This window comes from Musca autumnalis, unplaced genomic scaffold (genome assembly GCF_047663935.1).
Source record: "Musca autumnalis isolate F117 unplaced genomic scaffold, ASM4766393v1 scaffold_4, whole genome shotgun sequence".
Classification (NCBI taxonomy): domain Eukaryota; kingdom Metazoa; phylum Arthropoda; class Insecta; order Diptera; family Muscidae; genus Musca; species Musca autumnalis.
Window position 1 is genome coordinate 221,314,788 of NW_027411977.1, and position 18,760 is coordinate 221,333,547.

Genomic DNA, 18,760 nt, shown 5'->3' on the forward strand with positions numbered 1-18,760 from the left:
GAGAACTGCAAAAAATTTGTTGTCACACACAAGTTTTTTGAAATAGTTCGGGAACGGAAAAATGGAAAATACGTCAAAAAAACTGGAACAAATGTCAAAGTCGGTGTATCAGCCAATCAGACGCCGGCAACCATGTTACTATTTTTTTACTCGCCCAAATTTGTCGTGTAAAAAGTTTTTAAAGAGAGCGTCATTCAGCGCCATTTTTGTTTAAAGAGAAGTGAACATTTTACAACTTTTTTGTGTACGGGAACGGTTTTTGGAGTAAAATGTGTAAAAGTCGTAAAAATTGTAAAAACTTTTTAGTTCTGGAACACAGCTATTGTGTTAAAACAGTTTTTTGTTGGAACAATTCACCGTTGCATCTACCGTTATTATTGCATAATGTCAACAACAATAAAAAATGTCAACCCTGCTTTTGACAGAATAGGCCATAATAAGAAACAAATTTTAATCAGCTGTTAGCTCTGGCCTAGCTTATAATTATGTTACCATGATTTAGGGAGCGCTCTATTCGGCTATGTGTTTTCGTATGCAGTTGAGAAATAAGTGGTTGGAAGAAAACAATTTTACCAAAAAATGAAGGAAATAGGTAAAAAAACGAAAATGTGAGTGCGATTGTGTTTGTTGCGTGATTTATATTTTGTAGTCATACCATGGTATAAGTAAAGAGGTAGATTTAAATGAAAAAAATCTATAGAACCCTTGTTTTTCTTGAATTCCTAAAACTTCAAAATAAAAGCAACAAGTGGGTTTGTTTACAATGCATTTTTTGAGCATTTTATAAAAAACGCAAAAAATGAATGAAGAGTTAAGTTTTCTCCACATAATCGAGTTGTGAATATGATAAACTGATTGTTTCAATTCATATCTCACCAATTACTTCCATACAAATGGTCTAAAAACAATTTTAAAAATCATTGAATTCGATTGTTTTTAAAATTGTTTGGCATATTATTCAAACACCACACACACATACACAGTTTGTTTATATTTGCTGTGTTCCAGAACCTGCAAGAAGCTACTTTTTTTTACTACGATAACATTTTTTCCTTTATGTTATTGGAAAAAATAGTAAAAATTAGTAGATTCTTGCAGTACTGGAACAGACCAATTGTTTTGAAGTTTTAGGCATACTCATGGTAGAATGATAAAAGGTAGTCCCATCTGTCAAATTCAGGTAAATACAACCCTGTATGTCTGTACGGGAGCGTGTCAAATACCTAACAGCAATAATACGTCATGACATTTCATAACAAAAACAAAACAAGTTTGTTTATTTCTTGACTTGGACAAAAAAATATTTTGTGACAAATAAAAAAGAAAACAAATAATTTCGCGATATTTCGTTTATATCATTTTCTTACGATACTTTTCGCGTGTGCAACGTATTGGAAGCAACAATAACAGACAATGCCACATTATGCAGAAAAAAAAAACAATCAAAAATACAAAAGATTTATCAAAATACATTGACAATTATCCAACAGTTTAGCAGCTTCGCCGTATAAAAAGCCGCAGAAGCGCATCATTGGCAGTGATAAATATTCAGGAGCAGGAACAATCGCAGATGCAAAAAAAAAAAAAATACAAACACGACAACCATTACACATCTGGTTGGTGGTTTTGTCCAACTAATACATTGGAAGTAAGTGAGGTGTTTTGAAGATTCAAGGGTATTTTTTAAAGTTGTAATACTCTTGCAGATTTTTCGTACTGGATGATCCGATGCTTTGCTTAAGCAAGGCTATACTTATTTATTCGGCCACATTCTATGCATTCGAGGTCAAGAAAATGGATGATTATCTTATGCATTTCCCCACCTGGACAGATCTTAAGGGTGAAGATGCATTATGTTGTTTGTATGGTTGATCCACATAGTGATACAGCATGGCATAATTTGCGTCAACACATTCGCACTGATGTCCGCGATAATTCCACCCCCATAACTTAACCCCGGAAACTTATTCAGAAGCTACAACAATACTAAAAGGTGAATATTGTATTCGGGACATTGAGGAGCATAAAATGGATCGTACCAATTCTGAATATTTGCAACAGAAATTACAAAAGGCATACTCCTACACAGAAGTGAAAGTGGAAGATGGGCAACAGATGTGGATGTGGTGGAAGAAAAAGTAGAAAGACTTCCAATTGAAGATAGCAAAACAAATATATATGAACATTCAGTAGATGATGATGATCCTTGAATATGGACTTGGAATGCAATGTCATCATACCTTAATATATAGTGGGTATGGTGATATGGTATCATGGCGATTAGCGTCCAACTCGTGGTCGTATCTGTTCCAACACAAATCACACCAATAATCATGGTTGCTGCATTTGGTATAACGAAAAGAATGTAAGTCACATTTATTCTACTGTTACGTTTGTTCCTAATTCCCTGTCTTTGTAGCTTTTGGCAGAAATTTAACAGGTGAACAAAAACATATCGGTGCCCCTTAACGATTTTGATGAAAAAGTGGTTTAAGGACAGAAAATCCTTAAAACTGGCACCGGTAACAAGGATTATGTTCAACAGCTAATACCAATTTCATATCGAATTAAGCACCAAAATGAAAAATACTATTTCCGTCCCGCGCCTTGTGTTATAGATAAAAATATCTTTATTTGTATCGGTTTTTGTAACTATTTTGTTAATAAAAACATCTTCAAACATAAAAGGAGATGTTAAACATTCTTAAATCTATTGTATTTGGTTTTATTGTTGGTGGTTTTGACAAAGTTATCATCTGCTGAACCCCAATAGCGATCTAAATTGATCCTTGGCGAAATCCAAAGGTTGGAGTTTTTGTGGAAGCGGTAGAGTTGTAAACCTCACGGAGTTTTCTTTGTCAACTTTGCACAAACCGGACTTAAGGTAGAGTTACATTAGGCAAATATTTGCTCCAGCGACCGGCAGTGTGCGCTTACTGAGAGCAAGGGAGCATAAATTCAATGTATTATTAACACTCACTTGATCTCAGTAAGCGCACAATGCCCGTCGCTGGAGCAAATATTTGCCTAATGTGACCTTACCTTTACACTCATTTTCTTGTTCGAATCGATGGGTTCGTTCAAATGACACAGCAGGGATACAGAAAACAATTTGTCGTTTGTCCTAATCATTACAGGCAGGCATGGTAGAACAAGAAAAGGTAGCAGCAATACCCAGCTGACTGAACTGGGTTGTAACGTTAGTGTCAAATTCCATACGACATTTTATATATTTATTTCTATGTTCGATATATATTAGGGACATATATTTTTTGAAGAAAAAAATTATTCATCTGAAATAAAAACAATTTCCCATAAAGACTCCTTCATATCATTGACATGTAACCTCCTCCAGGTCCGAACGACATGTCGCACACTAAAACACCACTTATAGAGGCGGTACAATATTTGTCAATATGTGTGGTATTTTGTTAAACTTGAAAATAATAAAGCCCTAATAAACATGTGCTTCTTGTTTTCAAAAACAAAAGATTGAAACAGCTTCTCTTTTTTCAATGAATTACGAGCGACCCCAAACATTTTTGCAAGAATTCTACTTCCTGCGTGAAATTGTGCATTTAGTGGAATGATATGGAAACATTCAAACTGAAAATCTAACGAGTTTTCATTTATGTTTTTCAAAATATTCAATCAAATGTGAAAAATTATTAGTTTTTTAAATTCCAATAATTTATAGACATTTCCTTATTTTGTTTACATTTATATTTGACACTAACGTTCCAAACAAAAACAAATTCCTTTGTGGTTGTTGTTCGAGTTGTATTTGTTGTAGTATTAACTTTACCTTGTATTTGTTCTACCATGACAGGCAGGGTAAATACCATGACCAATAAAGGGATTCTTGAAATGCTTGATTAAATTCCATGGAGTAACCAACATCGGGAGCTGTACATCAATCTTCGCCATTTTTATATATTCTTCGTTTGTGTTAATGACAACAGAAAGCATTTTTTAAATTTTTTTCATTTAATAAACTAAATCAAATGAAAGTTTAATATTTACTGACGTTTGTATACATGTACACACACACATATGTATTTTTTTTGTCAAATTGACTTTGACAATGAATGTACTTCAAATTCAAAATTTGAAAAAAATTACAATCATACGTTAGCATGAAATTACCTTCTTATTGTACCATGGGCATACTCGAATGAAAAAATTTAAATTGACATAAAGCTTTGGCTAACCTTTCTAACTCTTGTGCCAGACACTGAAAATAACACATGAAAATATTTTAGCTTTTAGGAGAGGGCGGAGGTGAAGGAGCTCCCTTTCGCCCTTCTTACCCATAAGCTCAAAACATTTTCATGAAAATTTTCATAGTCTGGCACAAGACTTATTAAACCATGTTTCAAGTAATATTTTTCAAAAATGCAAGATAATTTCAAAAAATATCTTTAAAAAATTTAAGAAACACATTCAAAAAATATTTTTAAATAATCCACCTTAATTTCAAAAAATTTTTTTAAATAATCCACCTTAATTTCAAAAAATATTTTTAAGAAATCCACTTTAATTTCAAAAGATATTTTTAAAAAATCCTCGTTTATCTCCCAAAAAAATTGTTTAAAAAATCCACGTTTATCTCCCAAAAAATATGTTTAAAAAATCCACGATAATTTCAAAATTTTTTTTAAAAAATTCACTTTAATTTTAGAAAAATACTTTTAAAAAATCCATGTTAATTTCAAAAAATATCTTTAAAAAAATCTACGTTAGTTTCAAAAAATATTCTTTAAAAAAATCCACGTTAACTTCAAAATTTTTTAAATCCGATTTTATTTTTAAAAAATATACTTGAAAAAGTATTTGTAAAAAATCCAAGTTTATTTGAAAAAATATTTGTAAAAAATCCAAGTTCATTTGAAAAAATGTTTTTTAAAAAATCCACGTTTATTTCAAAAAATATTTTTACAAAATCCACGTTATTTTCAAAAAATATTTTTAAGAATTCTACGTTAATCTTCTATATATATAAAAATGGTGTAAAAAATGTATAGTAATTCATAAAATGAGAACGGCTAGGCCGATTTCTGTAAAATTTTTTGTCAGTTATTCGTATTTTCGAGGAGAAGGTCTTTACGGAAGAAAATTTTGGAAAATCTCTCTGGAAAAGTCGGAAAATTGGAAATATCGAAAATTGAGTTTTTGTATGAAATTTTGTTCCTTAATAGCGAGACGAAGTTCGCCGGGTCCGCTAGTTTTTTATAAAATCCACGTTAACTAAAAAAATATTTTTAAAAAATCGACGTCAATTTAAAAAAAATCGCGTTTAATTCAGAAAATATTTTTAAAAAATCCACTTTAGTTTCAAACAAGTGAGCCAAGGCTATAGTCGGGTCGGGGCCGACTATGTGATACCCTACACCACTACCCCTGTGCATAATCTTTTGACTGGTAAAATTCAAAATATTAAAATTGGGATAGCTTAGCTCTTTTTCTCTGAATGTCTTCATTAATACAGGTCAATTTTGTTGAAACGCATTTAAGTGCATCGTCAGTATAACTCAAATAGAAAATGGAAAATTGGGATGTACGCCAACCATCAATAGGCTTCTTTCTCTGCGAGACCTCCATCAACCCCAAAAATTTCGTGAGGATCCGATCAAAATTCCGACCTGTAGTGTGATTGCACAGAAAATGGAAAAAAGGATACATTACCGACTATTGCGATATCATTGTTGTGTGAGATTTCAAAAAACAATTTTGTAGGGTGAAAAGATGGCGAACAAAATTATTTATTAATTCTAGCCAAATTGCCAACAAAGGGACATTAATTACGTTCATGTCAGAATTACGCCAGGAACATCATTTTTTCTATCGGCACAATGACAAACTACTGAAAACAATAGGGAATAAATTATTCCACCATTCTGATTTCTAAAATTTTAGAAAAAGCGAAAATTTGGATATTATTGATAGATTATTGTGGTGCATCATTTTAATTCTCACTTCAAAATGCCCATTTTATGTTTCCGGCAAAAATGGAATATTTTTGTTCGCCATCTTAAAGACAACTTTTCAGCCCACAAAATTGTTTTTAAAATAATTTTTAAAAAATCTCAACTCGTTTTCAAGTTATCAACGTTTACATTTTTTATTTCAGGTTGCATCATTTTCATTGGCAGTCACTGTAGGCGTTATTGCAATTATTTCCACAAACAGATAAAATGTTGGTCAATATATCTGTTTCACTTTTTCAGGCTACTAAGGAAGATGTAGTCATTTACTCCCAGCGGAAACATTTCGCCTGTAGGCAATTCAGGTAATTCTTCTCTGGACAATGACCACTGTGGTCACCTATAGAGCGATAGATGACCACTGTGGTCACCTATAGAGCTATAGATGACCACTGTGGTCACCTATAGAGCGATAGATGACCTCTGTGGTCACCTATAGAGCGATAGTTGATCACTGTGGTTTCCTATAAAGCGATAGATGACCACTGCGGTCGCCTATAGAGCGATAGATGACCACTGCGGTCGCCTATAGAGCGATAGATGACCACTGTGGTCGCCTATAGAGCGATAGATGACCACTGTGGTCACCTATAGAGCGATAGATGACCACTGTGGTCACCTATAGAGCGATAGATGACCACTGTGGTCACCTATAGAGCGATAGATGGCCACTGTGGTCACCTATAGAGCGATAGATGACCAATGTGGTCACCTATAGAGCGATAGATGACCACTGTGGTCACCTATAGAGCGATAGATGACCACTGTGGTCACCTATAGAGCGATAGATGACCAATGTGGTCACCTATAGAGCGATAGATGACCACTGTGGTCACCTATAGATGACCACTGTGGTCACCTATAGAGCGATAGATGACCACTGTGGTCACCTATAGAGCGATAGATGACCACTGTGGTCACCTATAGAGCGATAGATGACCACTGTGGTCACCTATAGAGCGATAGATGACCACTGTGGTCACCTATAGAGCGATAGATGACCACTGTGGTCACCTATAGAGCGATAGATGACCACTGTGACCACCTATAGAGCGATAGATGACCACTGTGGTCACCTATAGAGCGATAGATGACCACTGTGGTCACCTATAGAGCGATAGATGACCACTGTAGTCACCTATAGAGCGATAGATGACCACTGTAGTCACCTATAGAGCGATAGATGACCACTGTGGTCACCTATAGAGCGATAGATGACCACTGTGGTCACCTATAGAGCGATAGATGACCACTGTGGTCACCTATAGAGCGATAGATGACCACTGTGGTCACCTATAGAGCGATAGATGACCACTGTGGTCACCTATAGAGCGATAGATGACCACTGTGGTCACCTATAGAGCGATAGATGACCACTGTGGTCACCTATAGAGCGATAGATGACCACTGTGGTCACCTATAGAGCGATAGATGACCACTGTGGTCACCTATAGAGCGATAGATGACCACTGTGGTCACCTATAGAGCGATAGATGACCACTGTGGTCACCTATAGAGCGATAGATGACCACTGTGGTCACCTATAGAGCGATAGATGACCACTGTGGTCACCTATAGAGCGATAGATGACCACTGTGGTCACCTATAGAGCGATAGATGACCACTGTGGTCACCTATAGAGCGATAGATGACCACTGTTGTCACCTATAGAGCGATATATGACCACTGTTGTCACCTATAGAGCGATAGATGACCACTGTGGTCACCTATAGAGCGATAGATGACCACTGTTGTCACCTATAGAGCGATAGATGACCCCTGTGGTCACCTATAGAGCGATAGATGACCCATGTGGTCACCTATAGAGCGATAGATGACCACTGTTGTCACCTATAGAGCGATAGATGACCACTGTTGTCACCTATAGAGCGATAGATGACCACTGTGGTCACCTATAGAGCGATAGATGACCACTGTGGTCACCTATAGAGCGATAGATGACCACTGTGATCACCTATAGAGCGATAGATGACCACTGTGGTCACCTATAGAGCGATAGATGACCACTGTGGTCACCTATAGAGCGATAGATGAACACTGTGGTCACCTATAGAGCGATAGATGACCACTGTGGTCACCTATAGAGCGATAGATGATCACTGTGGTCACCTATAGAGCGATAGATGACCACTGTTGTCACCTATAGAGCGATAGATGACCACTGTGGTCTCCTATAGAGCGATAGACGACCACTGTTGTCACCAATAGAGCGATAGATGACCACTGTGGTCACCTATAGAGCGATAGATGACCACTGTTGTCACCTATAGAGCGATAGATGACCACTGTGGTCACCTATAGAGCAATAGATGACCACTGTGGTCACCTATAGAGCAATAGATGACCATTGTGGTCACATATAGAGCAATAGATGACCACAGTGGTCACCTATAGAGCGATAGATGACCACAGTGGTCACCTATAGAGCGATAGATGACCACTGTGGTCACCTATAGAGCGATAGATGAACACTGTGGTCACCTATAGAGCGATAGATGACCACTGTGGTCACCTATAGAGCGATAGATGACCACTGTGGTCACTTATAGAGCGATAGATGACCACTGTGGTCACCTATAGAGCGATAGATGACCACTGTGGTCACCTATAGAGCGATAGATGACCACTGTGGTCACCTATAGAGCGATAGATGACCACTGTGGTCACCTATAGAGCGATAGATGACCACTGTGGTCACCTATAGAGCGATAGATGACCACTGTGGTCACCTATAGAGCAATAGATGACCACTGTGGTCACCTATAGAGCAATAGATGACCATTGTGGTCACCTATAGAGCAATAGATGACCATTGTGGTCACCTATAGAGCAATAGATGACCACAGTGGTCACCTATAGAGCGATAGATGACCACTGTGGTCACCTATAGAGCGATAGATGACCACTGTGGTCACCTATAGAGCGATAGATGAACACTGTGGTCACCTATAGAGCGATAGATGACCACTGTGGTCACCTATAGAGCGATAGATGACCACTGTGGTCACCTATAGAGCGATAGATGACCACTGTGGTCACCTATAGAGCGATAGATGAGCTATAGATGACCACTGTGGTCACCTATAGAGCGATAGATGACCACTGTGGTCACCTATAGAGCGATAGATGAGCTATAGATGACCACTGTGGTCACCTATAGTGCGATAGATGACCACTGTGGTCACCTATAGAGCGATAGATGAGCTATAGATGACCACTGTGGTCACCTATAGTGCGATAGATGACCACTGTGGTCACCTATAGTGCGATAGATGACCACTGTGGTCACCTATAGTGCGATAGATGACCACTGTGGTCACCTATAGTGCGATAGATGACCACTGTGGTCACCTATAGTGCGATAGATGACCACTGTGGTCACCTATAGTGCGATAGATGACCACTGTGGTCACCTATAGTGCGATAGATGACCACTGTGGTCACCTATAGTGCGATAGATGACCACTGTGGTCACCTATGGTGCGATAGATGACCACTGTGGTCACCTATAGTGCGATAGATGACCACTGTGGTCACCTATAGTGCGATAGATGACCACTGTGGTCACCTATAGTGCGATAGATGACCACTGTGGTCACCTATAGTGCGATAGATGACCACTGTGGTCACCTATAGTGCGATAGATGACCACTGTGGTCACCTATAGTGCGATAGATGACCACTGTGGTCACCTATAGTGCGATAGATGACCACTGTGGTCACCTATAGTGCGATAGATGACCACTGTGGTCACCTATAGTGCGATAGATGACCACTGTGGTCACCTATAGTGCGATAGATGACCACTGTGGTCACCTATAGAGCGATAGATGACCACTGTGGTCACCTATAGAGCGATAGATGACCACTGTGGTCACCTATAGAGCGATAGATGACCACTGTGGTCACCTATAGAGCGATAGATGACCACTGTGGTCACCTATAGAGCGATAGATGACCACTGTGGTCACTTATAGAGCGATAGATGACCACACTGGTTCTTTCCTACATAGAAGATTTCCTAGGGTCCTCTGAAGCCTCATATGAACTTAGAAAATCTCTATGATATTCATTTCTGTAAAGAAAACCGTTTGATTTAATAAAAAATTCCACTCATTTCAGCATAATTTGTTGTTTTGTTTATTGTTTAAAAATTATTAATTTTTATTTATTTGTTTTTTGTTGTTTTTATAGTACATTTACATGAAAGCCAAATTAATAATCATTTCCTGTTTTTTTTTATTAAATCTAAAGCACTTAAAAACAATAGGTGGTTGAGAAAGAATCAAAAAGGGGAAGAAACATGAGTATAGAAAGAAAATAAATGAAAAAATTAACAAAAGTATAAAAAAAAAACTAAAAAAATAATACCAACAAAAGAAGAAATGCCTTTAAAAGGAAGTACAGATTCAGATTGGTGCAAACAAAGCCTTTATTCCATTGAGATAGATGGTGCGGAATAGAGAGTTTAAGAGAGAAAGATAGAGGAGAATAGTTGGAGGTTTTCTAATAATTAAATTTCTTTCCTTCTTTTTTAATATATAATTTCTTTTAAAACGCATCCTCCTTGACACGTTGTTGGGTTGTTGTTCATTTTGTTTTTGTTGTTTTTTACTAAATACATATTTTAAATATTTAAATTTCATTAAGTTACTTTACTTTTGTTTTACTCTATTTTTTTATTACAATTCATTAGAAGTATTGTTTACTTGTATTGGGGTGGAAAGAGGGGAAAGTTGGTATCTAGGTTCACATTTCCGTTCATTTTTGTGTTTTACTACTGCTCTGATGTTGTTGCTGCTGTTTAGTTTTAATTTTGTATCCAAATACTTTCAGAATGGATAAAAAGCAAAAAAAAAAAAAATATGTTATATTATCGATTTATTAGTACAAATAATTTAAAATATGTTTACTGTTGTGGTTTTAGTTTTCTTTGCTTCATCTTCTTCTACTTCTCCTTTATAATTCGACAACAAACAATCGTTAGCCATAGTTCATATTGTGCGCTGCTGATGTTTGAAAGCTATTGGATATGTTTTTCTGTTGACTTTGCTGCTGCTGAGGTGAGGTGGCCGTCGAAGTTAGGGCTGAATTTGTTTGCAGGTAATGTTGTAACAGCTGTCGATTCTCTTGGCACCATTCGACAAAGTCATCAATTAGCACAGGCCAAGCTCCTTCCGAATCATAGTTGCTCATATTGTCATCAATATGTGTAGCAAAATCGAGTAACAGATTCCATGTATCCTTGGGTATTGAACGTTTGTGTTTTTCCTGAAACAAAAGGGTGACAATAAAATGTTAATTTTATGTACGAATGAATGTCCCATGAGGTCTTCTCTTCCGAAAAGAACTCAGGAAATATCCTCTGGTAAAAAGATGGCATCGGAAGGTCTTCCCAATTGGCAAGAAGACACAGAAGATCTTCTCTCTATACAAGAAAATATAAGAAGGTCTCTTACATAGAATAGAATACCTCTGGAGGCCTTGTCATTAGATTAGATTACTTCAGGACTTCTATTCTGTTGAATAGAATACCTTAGGAGGTCTTGTATTAGATTAAATTACTTCAAACATGGAAGACCTCTTGAAGTTTTCTATATGGAACTAAAGACGTATAGACGATTTCTCCAAACAAAAGGACGTCAGGATGCCTCCTTCGCTGACAAGAAGACATATGAAGTAGAAGATAAAAATAGGCCTTCAATGTAGAATAGAAGCTCTCATGAGGCTAAAAAATTTCCTCTTTATGGAATAGAAGACCTAAGGAAGCCTTTCGGATAGAATTGAAGACCCAATAACTTCCTTGTAAAACACAATACGTCAGGAATCTACAATATAGAATACCTTAAGCTACCTTCTTTGTAGAAAAGAAGACATCAGGAGGTCTCCTCTGTAGCAAAGAGGTCAGCCCACTAGGAATTGGGAATATTTGATGGAGATTTGAGAATGTCTAAAAACCCCCAGGAAATTTCATTGCAAGAACGTCAAAGAAGACCTGTCAATGTCTTCCCTACAGAATGGAATACCCCAGGAAGTATTCTATACAGAAGAATTTGACTTAGTAGCTATTCTTCGTAAAATACAAAACCCATGGATTTCTTCTCTAAAGAACAGAAACCTGAATAGTTTATCTCTATAGAACAGAAGATCTCAAGAGAAGAGGATACGTCAGTTCCTTCCAGTGGTTTTCTTCTCTATAGAACCGAGCATTAATAGTTCATCTCTATAGAACAGAAGGCCTTAGGAGATCTTCCCTATGGAACAGAAGAGGTCAGGACTTTCCTCAATAGGCCTTCTATACAGGCTAGGTATGCTTTGTAGAATAAAAAATTCAGGAGGTGTTATATCTGGAACAGAAAAGTTGGGGGATAGTAATTTTATTCTGTAAAACAGTTATGGCATGAGGAGGGAGGCCTTATCTCTATAAAATGGAAAAGAAGACTTCAGGAGACTCCCCTTCTCAAATATTTAAGATAATCATAATTTTTTTTTTTAAACTCACCTTCAAAAACTTGCACCATAAATCCAAAAATTTGAAACGCCCACTCAGCACAATCGTCCAATACGCTATGGCCATATCCAAATCGATACCCTTTTGGCCCGGATCCTTGGCATAGTTAAATGTGAATTGATAGAAATCTTTAAATTTACCCAAGTCATTTAGCTCCATTTCAAGCATTGGTAATTTGGCTTTTAATTTGTCAATACTATCAACTCCCAATTCACTCATACCATTTACAAATTCCTCGCGGGTAAATTCACACTGAACTTCGGCATGAAATTTCCATGCTATGATGAGTACCAACTTTGAGTCGGGACTTAATTCTAGATCGTCTAGGAAACGTATCACACCCTCTGAACTGATTTTCTGTGAATCGCTGGGATCACGATAACGCATAAATAGTTGATCAATACGTTTGCGATCTAGCTCACGATAATAGTACTCTGGATTCTGGAAGTAGTTATCGCTGGCCAAATCAAGTTTCCAATCATTTTGCTGTAGGCAATAGATTGCTGTTTGTTCGCCAGTCTGTGTTAGGGATATGAATTTTTTCACCTTATCCTTTTGTGTGGATTTCAATTTGTTCTGAAAGAAAAAACAAAATACAAGCATTTTTTAATATCTAATTTAATCATGTTTGTGGGGGCTTTGTTTTGGTGGCTGTGTGTGTTTGCACTTTTTGTTTAATAAATTTACATAAGTTTGGTTTTTGCTTATTTATTGCATAAATGGGGGTTGGATAGATTTTTGTGGGAATAGCGAAACAGAAGCAATTATTCTGCAGCAACATTTGTCAACTTTTGTCTTATTTGTCATAAGCTTTCTATTTTTTAGTTTTATGTCCACAAACCACAAGCATATTTTTAATTGCATTAGGAACAGAAGCATATAAAGCACAACCACATACCATTTTTCGCGAAACTTCTTGTGTTCTTCCTATTTGATGTATTGAGTAGTAACAATATTATAAAATTTTCTATTTGTTGTTAGCGAAAATAATTTCCCTTGCTGTTTTCCTTTATTTTCGTCGTCCGCTACAAGACGATGTCGCCGATTATTCAAATTAACGACGTTGGAATTTGCTAATTTAACGCCGTCACATTTCACAATATTCGGGCAATGAGTCATTTCAATTTGACATTTGGTTATTTTGGATTTTTATATTAAGGGGGTTCACATGATGGCGTCAAATTTTGAATGGTAGAAAAGCGATGTGCAAATAGCACAATAGTCGTGTCTTTTTACTTTTTCAGTAATAATTATTCAGTAACTTCTTTTCAGAGAGTAATGTTTGGTTTACATTCGGCGTCATTTCGTAATTTCGAAGGCGTTTCGTGATTTCGCGCGAAACCAAGCAAAATTTATCATGATTTCGCATGCAAAAATTAAATCATCTCATTTCGTGATTTCAGCGAAATCAACGTCTAAATCACAGTACACATGATATACTTGATATATACCTTTGCCTAAAAAAGTACCAAAAGTTGCAACACTTTTCACGTATCATAATAAATAAGGTAGATGGTCAATTGCTGTGACAAAATTATTAAATTACTTTGTTACAATCAAGGCAGAACTACCAGGTAGTGGTATAACACTAGCTGATCGAATATGAAAAGTAATTTCCCCAACAACATAAAGAAAGTCAATATTCATATTCAAAATTTTACGATGCCACTACCTGGGTAATTGTTCCATGGTTACAATGCTATTTTTTATTGTGTTCCCGTACTTTTTTAATGGCAATGTTAGAAAAAAGAGCGAATTGTCAACAATTGCTTCCTCATACAAATTTCTTAAAAAATTCGGGAACGGAAAAATGACGGAAATTGCAGACATTCCTGCATACATGTCAAAATCAACGTTTTAGCTATCAAGGTGTTATTCGGCGCTATTTTTGTTTAAAGAGAATTGTAAGTCTTGCTACATTTCGGAGTACGGGAACGCATTTTTAGCACTAAACGGGAAAACTACTGCATAAGTGCAAGAATAATGTATTTGGAAACATAATGAACACGAATAATCCCATTTATTGGTTCTGAGCACAACTTTTATCTATGAAAATTTATTATTATGATGTATCAACGATAAAATCATTTTTTTATTTTTCATTTGTTAGAATTAATACAATATATAGATAATTTTACGATAATTTTCCAAATAAAGTTGTAAAGTTCTATATTTTTATATTTTTGATGATTAATTCAATTTACAACAACTTGTGAAAATTCATGTTCGATCAGCTGCGCATATGCATCTACCTTGATCATTGTGATATGTTTGAAATCAACAAAAAATGAGTGTGAACACCGGGGTGTATTTCAGGATTTCGTGAAATCCAGTGGATTTTGGAGCGCTAGTGTAAACTTGGCATAAGAAAAATGTTACTCTTTCCCAGCAAAAAGTTTGCATCCGCGGATGCAGTTAAATCACTAGAACAATTGCCGCTGGAGTACATCTTTTCCTATGAATTTTACAAGGGAGCGCGCAGCTAGGATGCACTCCATTTTGCTTCCACGGAACACAGCTAGGATGCACTCCATTTTCGATCCAAATCACAGCCTTTCGATTGAATTTAAATGCAGTCTAAAGATGTTATAAAATGCAAGCAATTGCAAATATCCCAAAATAAATAAAATACATTGCTTATTGGCGTAAAACAAGAATATTAACTTTATTACATTAACACAAATTATAAAAACTGTCCATTAAATATGATCGTAACTGTGTTTACTTCCTCTGCTCTGCTTTATATGACACCGAAATTGATATTGCTTCATCATCCAAATGGTTTTTCATTTTTCCTCCTACTCCAGTTCAGATTTCCAAAAAAACTCCAACTCCACTTCAAAAATAATTTGCGTTTCCTGAATTACAGCAATGTTCGTAACTTTAGTTTGTATTTCTTTATTTTTTAAAACAAATTCTTATAATTTTAGACACTCTTTCTTATGTTCAGAAAAAAAGACTGCGACTTTAGGGATCAAAAAATTGGCATGCTTGGCTAGGGATCTTTAAGCGAGTGCTTCCAAAATGTATCGCGCGGAGTGCATTTTCATAACTCCGTGTGGATGGCATCGAAAGATGTATTGAAATCATAACTCTGCATTGCACTACTTCCAAACTTTTTTGCTGGGTTGATACGAAAATAGAGAAAAAAGTAAAAAGACAGCATTTAGTAAACGTTAGCAAGATAACAGTTGATAACCAAAACAAAAACATTGGAAGAAAAACTAACTCCAAAGCAATGAAAAGGTTCTTCAATTTTAACCAAAATAAATAAAAAATAATTAATATATTAATAAAAATAATTAAAAAAAGACAAACCTGATGTTTTGCTTGGTTTACATCATGGTACAATAATACAGGTAGCATTATCATGCCAGCTGATGGTAACATAATGTGTCAACTGCATTGAATTGATGTCAAATTTTGACACCTTATGTTACCAACAATTGCCGATGCGGCTACCTGTGTATTTGTACCATGGTTTACATTTACGAAATCCACTCGATTTCAACTGTCAAATTCATAGGTTAAACGTCAAATGAAATCCAATGGATTTCAGATGAGATTTCATTTGACGTTTGAGCTATGGAATTGACAGTTGAAATCGAGTGGATTTCGTAAATGTAAACTTAGCATTTAGCTCCGTTCCTTTACGTGGAAGAATCTTCAAGTTTTGCCACTTTTTATTCGAAAAGTGTTCCTTTACTTCTGTCACCATACAATTCATATGTGAGCAGTTTAAAACTTTTACTACTTTTGACGTTTTTACCATTTTTAAAAGCAAAGGAACATACCACTTTTTGTGAAAATATAGAACTACAGCTCTGTTCCTTACGTCCAATAATCTTCAGGTTTTATCACTTGTTACTCGAAAAGTGTTCCTTTACCTGAGGTAAGCATGCAATTTTATTTATTTAAGCAAGGAGCTAATTGAATTTCGGCTCTAGAAGTAGAAACAGAATCAATCGTTGCTTGCTTCCCAAATGTCAAATTTGGTCTGTTACTTTACTTTTAAAAATGGTAACAGTGGCAAAAAATGGTAAAAGTGGTAAACTGCTATCATATAAATTGTATGCTATTAAAAGTAAGGGAACACTTTACAGGTTAAAAATGGTAAGAAATGGTAACCTCAGGCACGTAAAGGAACAGAGCAATTATAAAGGAATGCCAGAGCCTCTTCGTAATTCCGCCGGCATTCCCCCATACAATATGCCATTTGGAAGGCAACGAGCTGATTCTGTTTCTACCTTAAAGGCGAGAACACAATGGATTTTTGCATGGTATAAGTAAAGAGGTAGATTTAAATGAAAACAATCTATAGAACCCTTGTTTTTCCTGAATTCCTAAAACGTCAAAATTAGTAAACACTAAAGCAACAAGTGGGTTTGTTTACAATACATTTTTGGGCATTTTATAAAAAACGCGAAAAATGAATGAAGTGTCAAGGTTTCTCCACATAATCGAGTTGTGGATATGATAAAATGTTTGTTTCAATGCAAAGCTGAAGAATTTCATCCATACAAATGTTTAAAAACAAATTTAAAAATTATTGAATTCGATTGTTTTTAAAATTGTTTGGCATATTATTCAAACAGCACACACACATACACAGATTGTGATATTGCTTTGACGTTTTAAGGACAGTGGAAAGAAAAAAATTAAATTGACAGAAAGCATTATCTAACCATTATTAAACCATGGATTTTTGTTGCTTATTTTTTCCGCCTCGCTTCAAAGCGCAAAAGTGAAATTGTACTGTTTTCAATAGGACAGACCACAATGAAGCGAGGCTTCAAGCCACAAAATTGCAAATTGTTGAACTTTTGAATTCTTCGCCTGGCTTCATTTTTGACATTTCGTTTCGACATTCAATTTGTGGGTCGATTCCGTATTGCGACACGAGTCGTTTCGAGTTGCCAGATGCAATTTTTACATTACGTATGGCAAAAGTCACCCGACGCCGCGAATAATGGCAAAAATTACTACAAAACATCAATTTGAAATGCTGGTTGAAAAAATGGAAGCCCACCCAAATGTTGCTCGTGGAGTCACTTTTAAAGAGGTATGGAAGGATGTTGCGGAGCAATTAAATAGCTGTGGTCCACCAACCTGTACACCAGATGATTGGCGCAGAGTGTGGATTCATTTTAAAGCTACAATAAAGAGAAAATTTGCTAATAATAGGAATACCACAAATATATCAACGTTTACACAATTTTTCCGAAACTGTGCGTGAAAAAGCTGCGTATTTCGTTGTGTTTCTACCTTGAGAAATTCACGCTTATCCAAGCCTCAATTTATAGCTGTGTTCCTTTACTTACCTGGGGTTACCATTTGTTACCATTTTTAACCTGCAAAGCTTTCCTTAACCGCGAAAAGTGGCAAAACTGGAAGCAATTTTTAAGAGAGTGAGAGTGGAGAGAGCTAAAATGGCTTTCTCTTCTACCACAGGCTACCAGCAAAATTTCTGCAGGTAAAAAGTGGCAGAACTGATTTTTCGACTTTTGTTTGACAATTATTTCACAATGAAAAAGAAAATGGACGAAAAACAGAAGAAAAAGTCGAACGCTGACAAAACTATATTAAAAACTGTGAAATAAAAGACGAAAATTGATTTTTTTATGTTTCTTTTTGACATTGCTGCCAGATCTACCATTTTTCCGTTCCTTTACTTTTCTGGTAAAAATGTTCATGAGAGAGCAATTTTGACACTTTTCTCTTTTACCACCCTTACCATTAAAAAAGTAAAGGAACAAAGCTAATAATGCCCAGCCTTACGACCTAACTAGGCGTTTACACCAGACAGTTTGTCTCCAAATACACATTATCAGGTTTTATTTGCTAATGCCCTAATTTCTAACCCTATGTAATCGGATAGGTAGCTACCTGTTAGTTATCTTTACCTACGCGTTTGGTAATTTCTACGTGCCATTTACCGAGGCGTGTAAATTTTGGAAACATGTGGTAACATTTGTGATTTTCATTCATGATTTCGTAAAAACATTGCCACATATAAGTGTTTTACAATTTTTAACACGGCCGTTTTCGACCCGGTAACGTTACCTATGGATTGAAATTATGAAATTTTGCTTACACGGGGGATATCTATGAACTCATAGATAACTACGCGTAGAAATTACGGGCATAAATCCAGCCAAAATCTAACAGATTTCCCATACAAAAATAAATCCTCGTATTGAGTGGATTTGTTTTAAATCTGGCATAAATCCTCGTATACAAATAC

At 36.0% G+C, this 18,760-nt stretch overlaps 1 protein-coding gene and 1 long non-coding RNA gene across 3 annotated transcripts; one reads left to right on the plus strand and one right to left on the minus strand.

Annotated features, from left to right (window-relative positions):
- The first annotated feature begins 1,212 nt into the window (after window positions 1-1,212).
- LOC141403658 (uncharacterized) lies at window positions 1,213-2,709 on the plus strand. The gene is made up of 4 exons (XR_012412872.1): window positions 1,213-1,648; window positions 1,707-1,993; window positions 2,062-2,365; window positions 2,420-2,709. It is a non-coding gene; the product is annotated as an uncharacterized lncRNA (long non-coding RNA).
- Window positions 2,710-10,121: 7,412 nt separating this feature from the next.
- Window positions 10,122-13,617, minus strand: SCCRO (defective in cullin neddylation 1 domain containing SCCRO). 2 transcript variants are annotated; one of them, XR_012412873.1, is made up of 4 exons: window positions 13,415-13,617; window positions 12,508-13,092; window positions 10,919-11,276; window positions 10,122-10,834 (listed from the first exon to the last, which is right to left on the minus strand). XR_012412873.1 is itself a non-coding variant. In XM_073986413.1 (3 exons), the coding sequence occupies exons 1-3, from the start codon at window positions 13,415-13,417 to the stop codon at window positions 10,989-10,991; spliced, it is 876 nt and encodes a 291-aa protein (XP_073842514.1). In that variant the 5' UTR covers window positions 13,418-13,617; the 3' UTR covers window positions 10,122-10,988. The 2 variants fall into 2 exon arrangements, 1 of the variants encoding a protein (XP_073842514.1); XM_073986413.1 differs by having other exon boundaries at window positions 10,122-11,276.
- Between the last annotated feature and the right edge of the window lie 5,143 nt (window positions 13,618-18,760).

Excerpts from the sequence above, each read along its gene's own strand:
- SCCRO (XM_073986413.1), bottom strand. Across the intron at positions 11,277-12,507 it reads TATGGTGCAAGTTTTTGAAG|GAAAAACACAAACGTTCAAT; the intron begins GTGAGTTTAAAA and ends CTTTTGTTTCAG.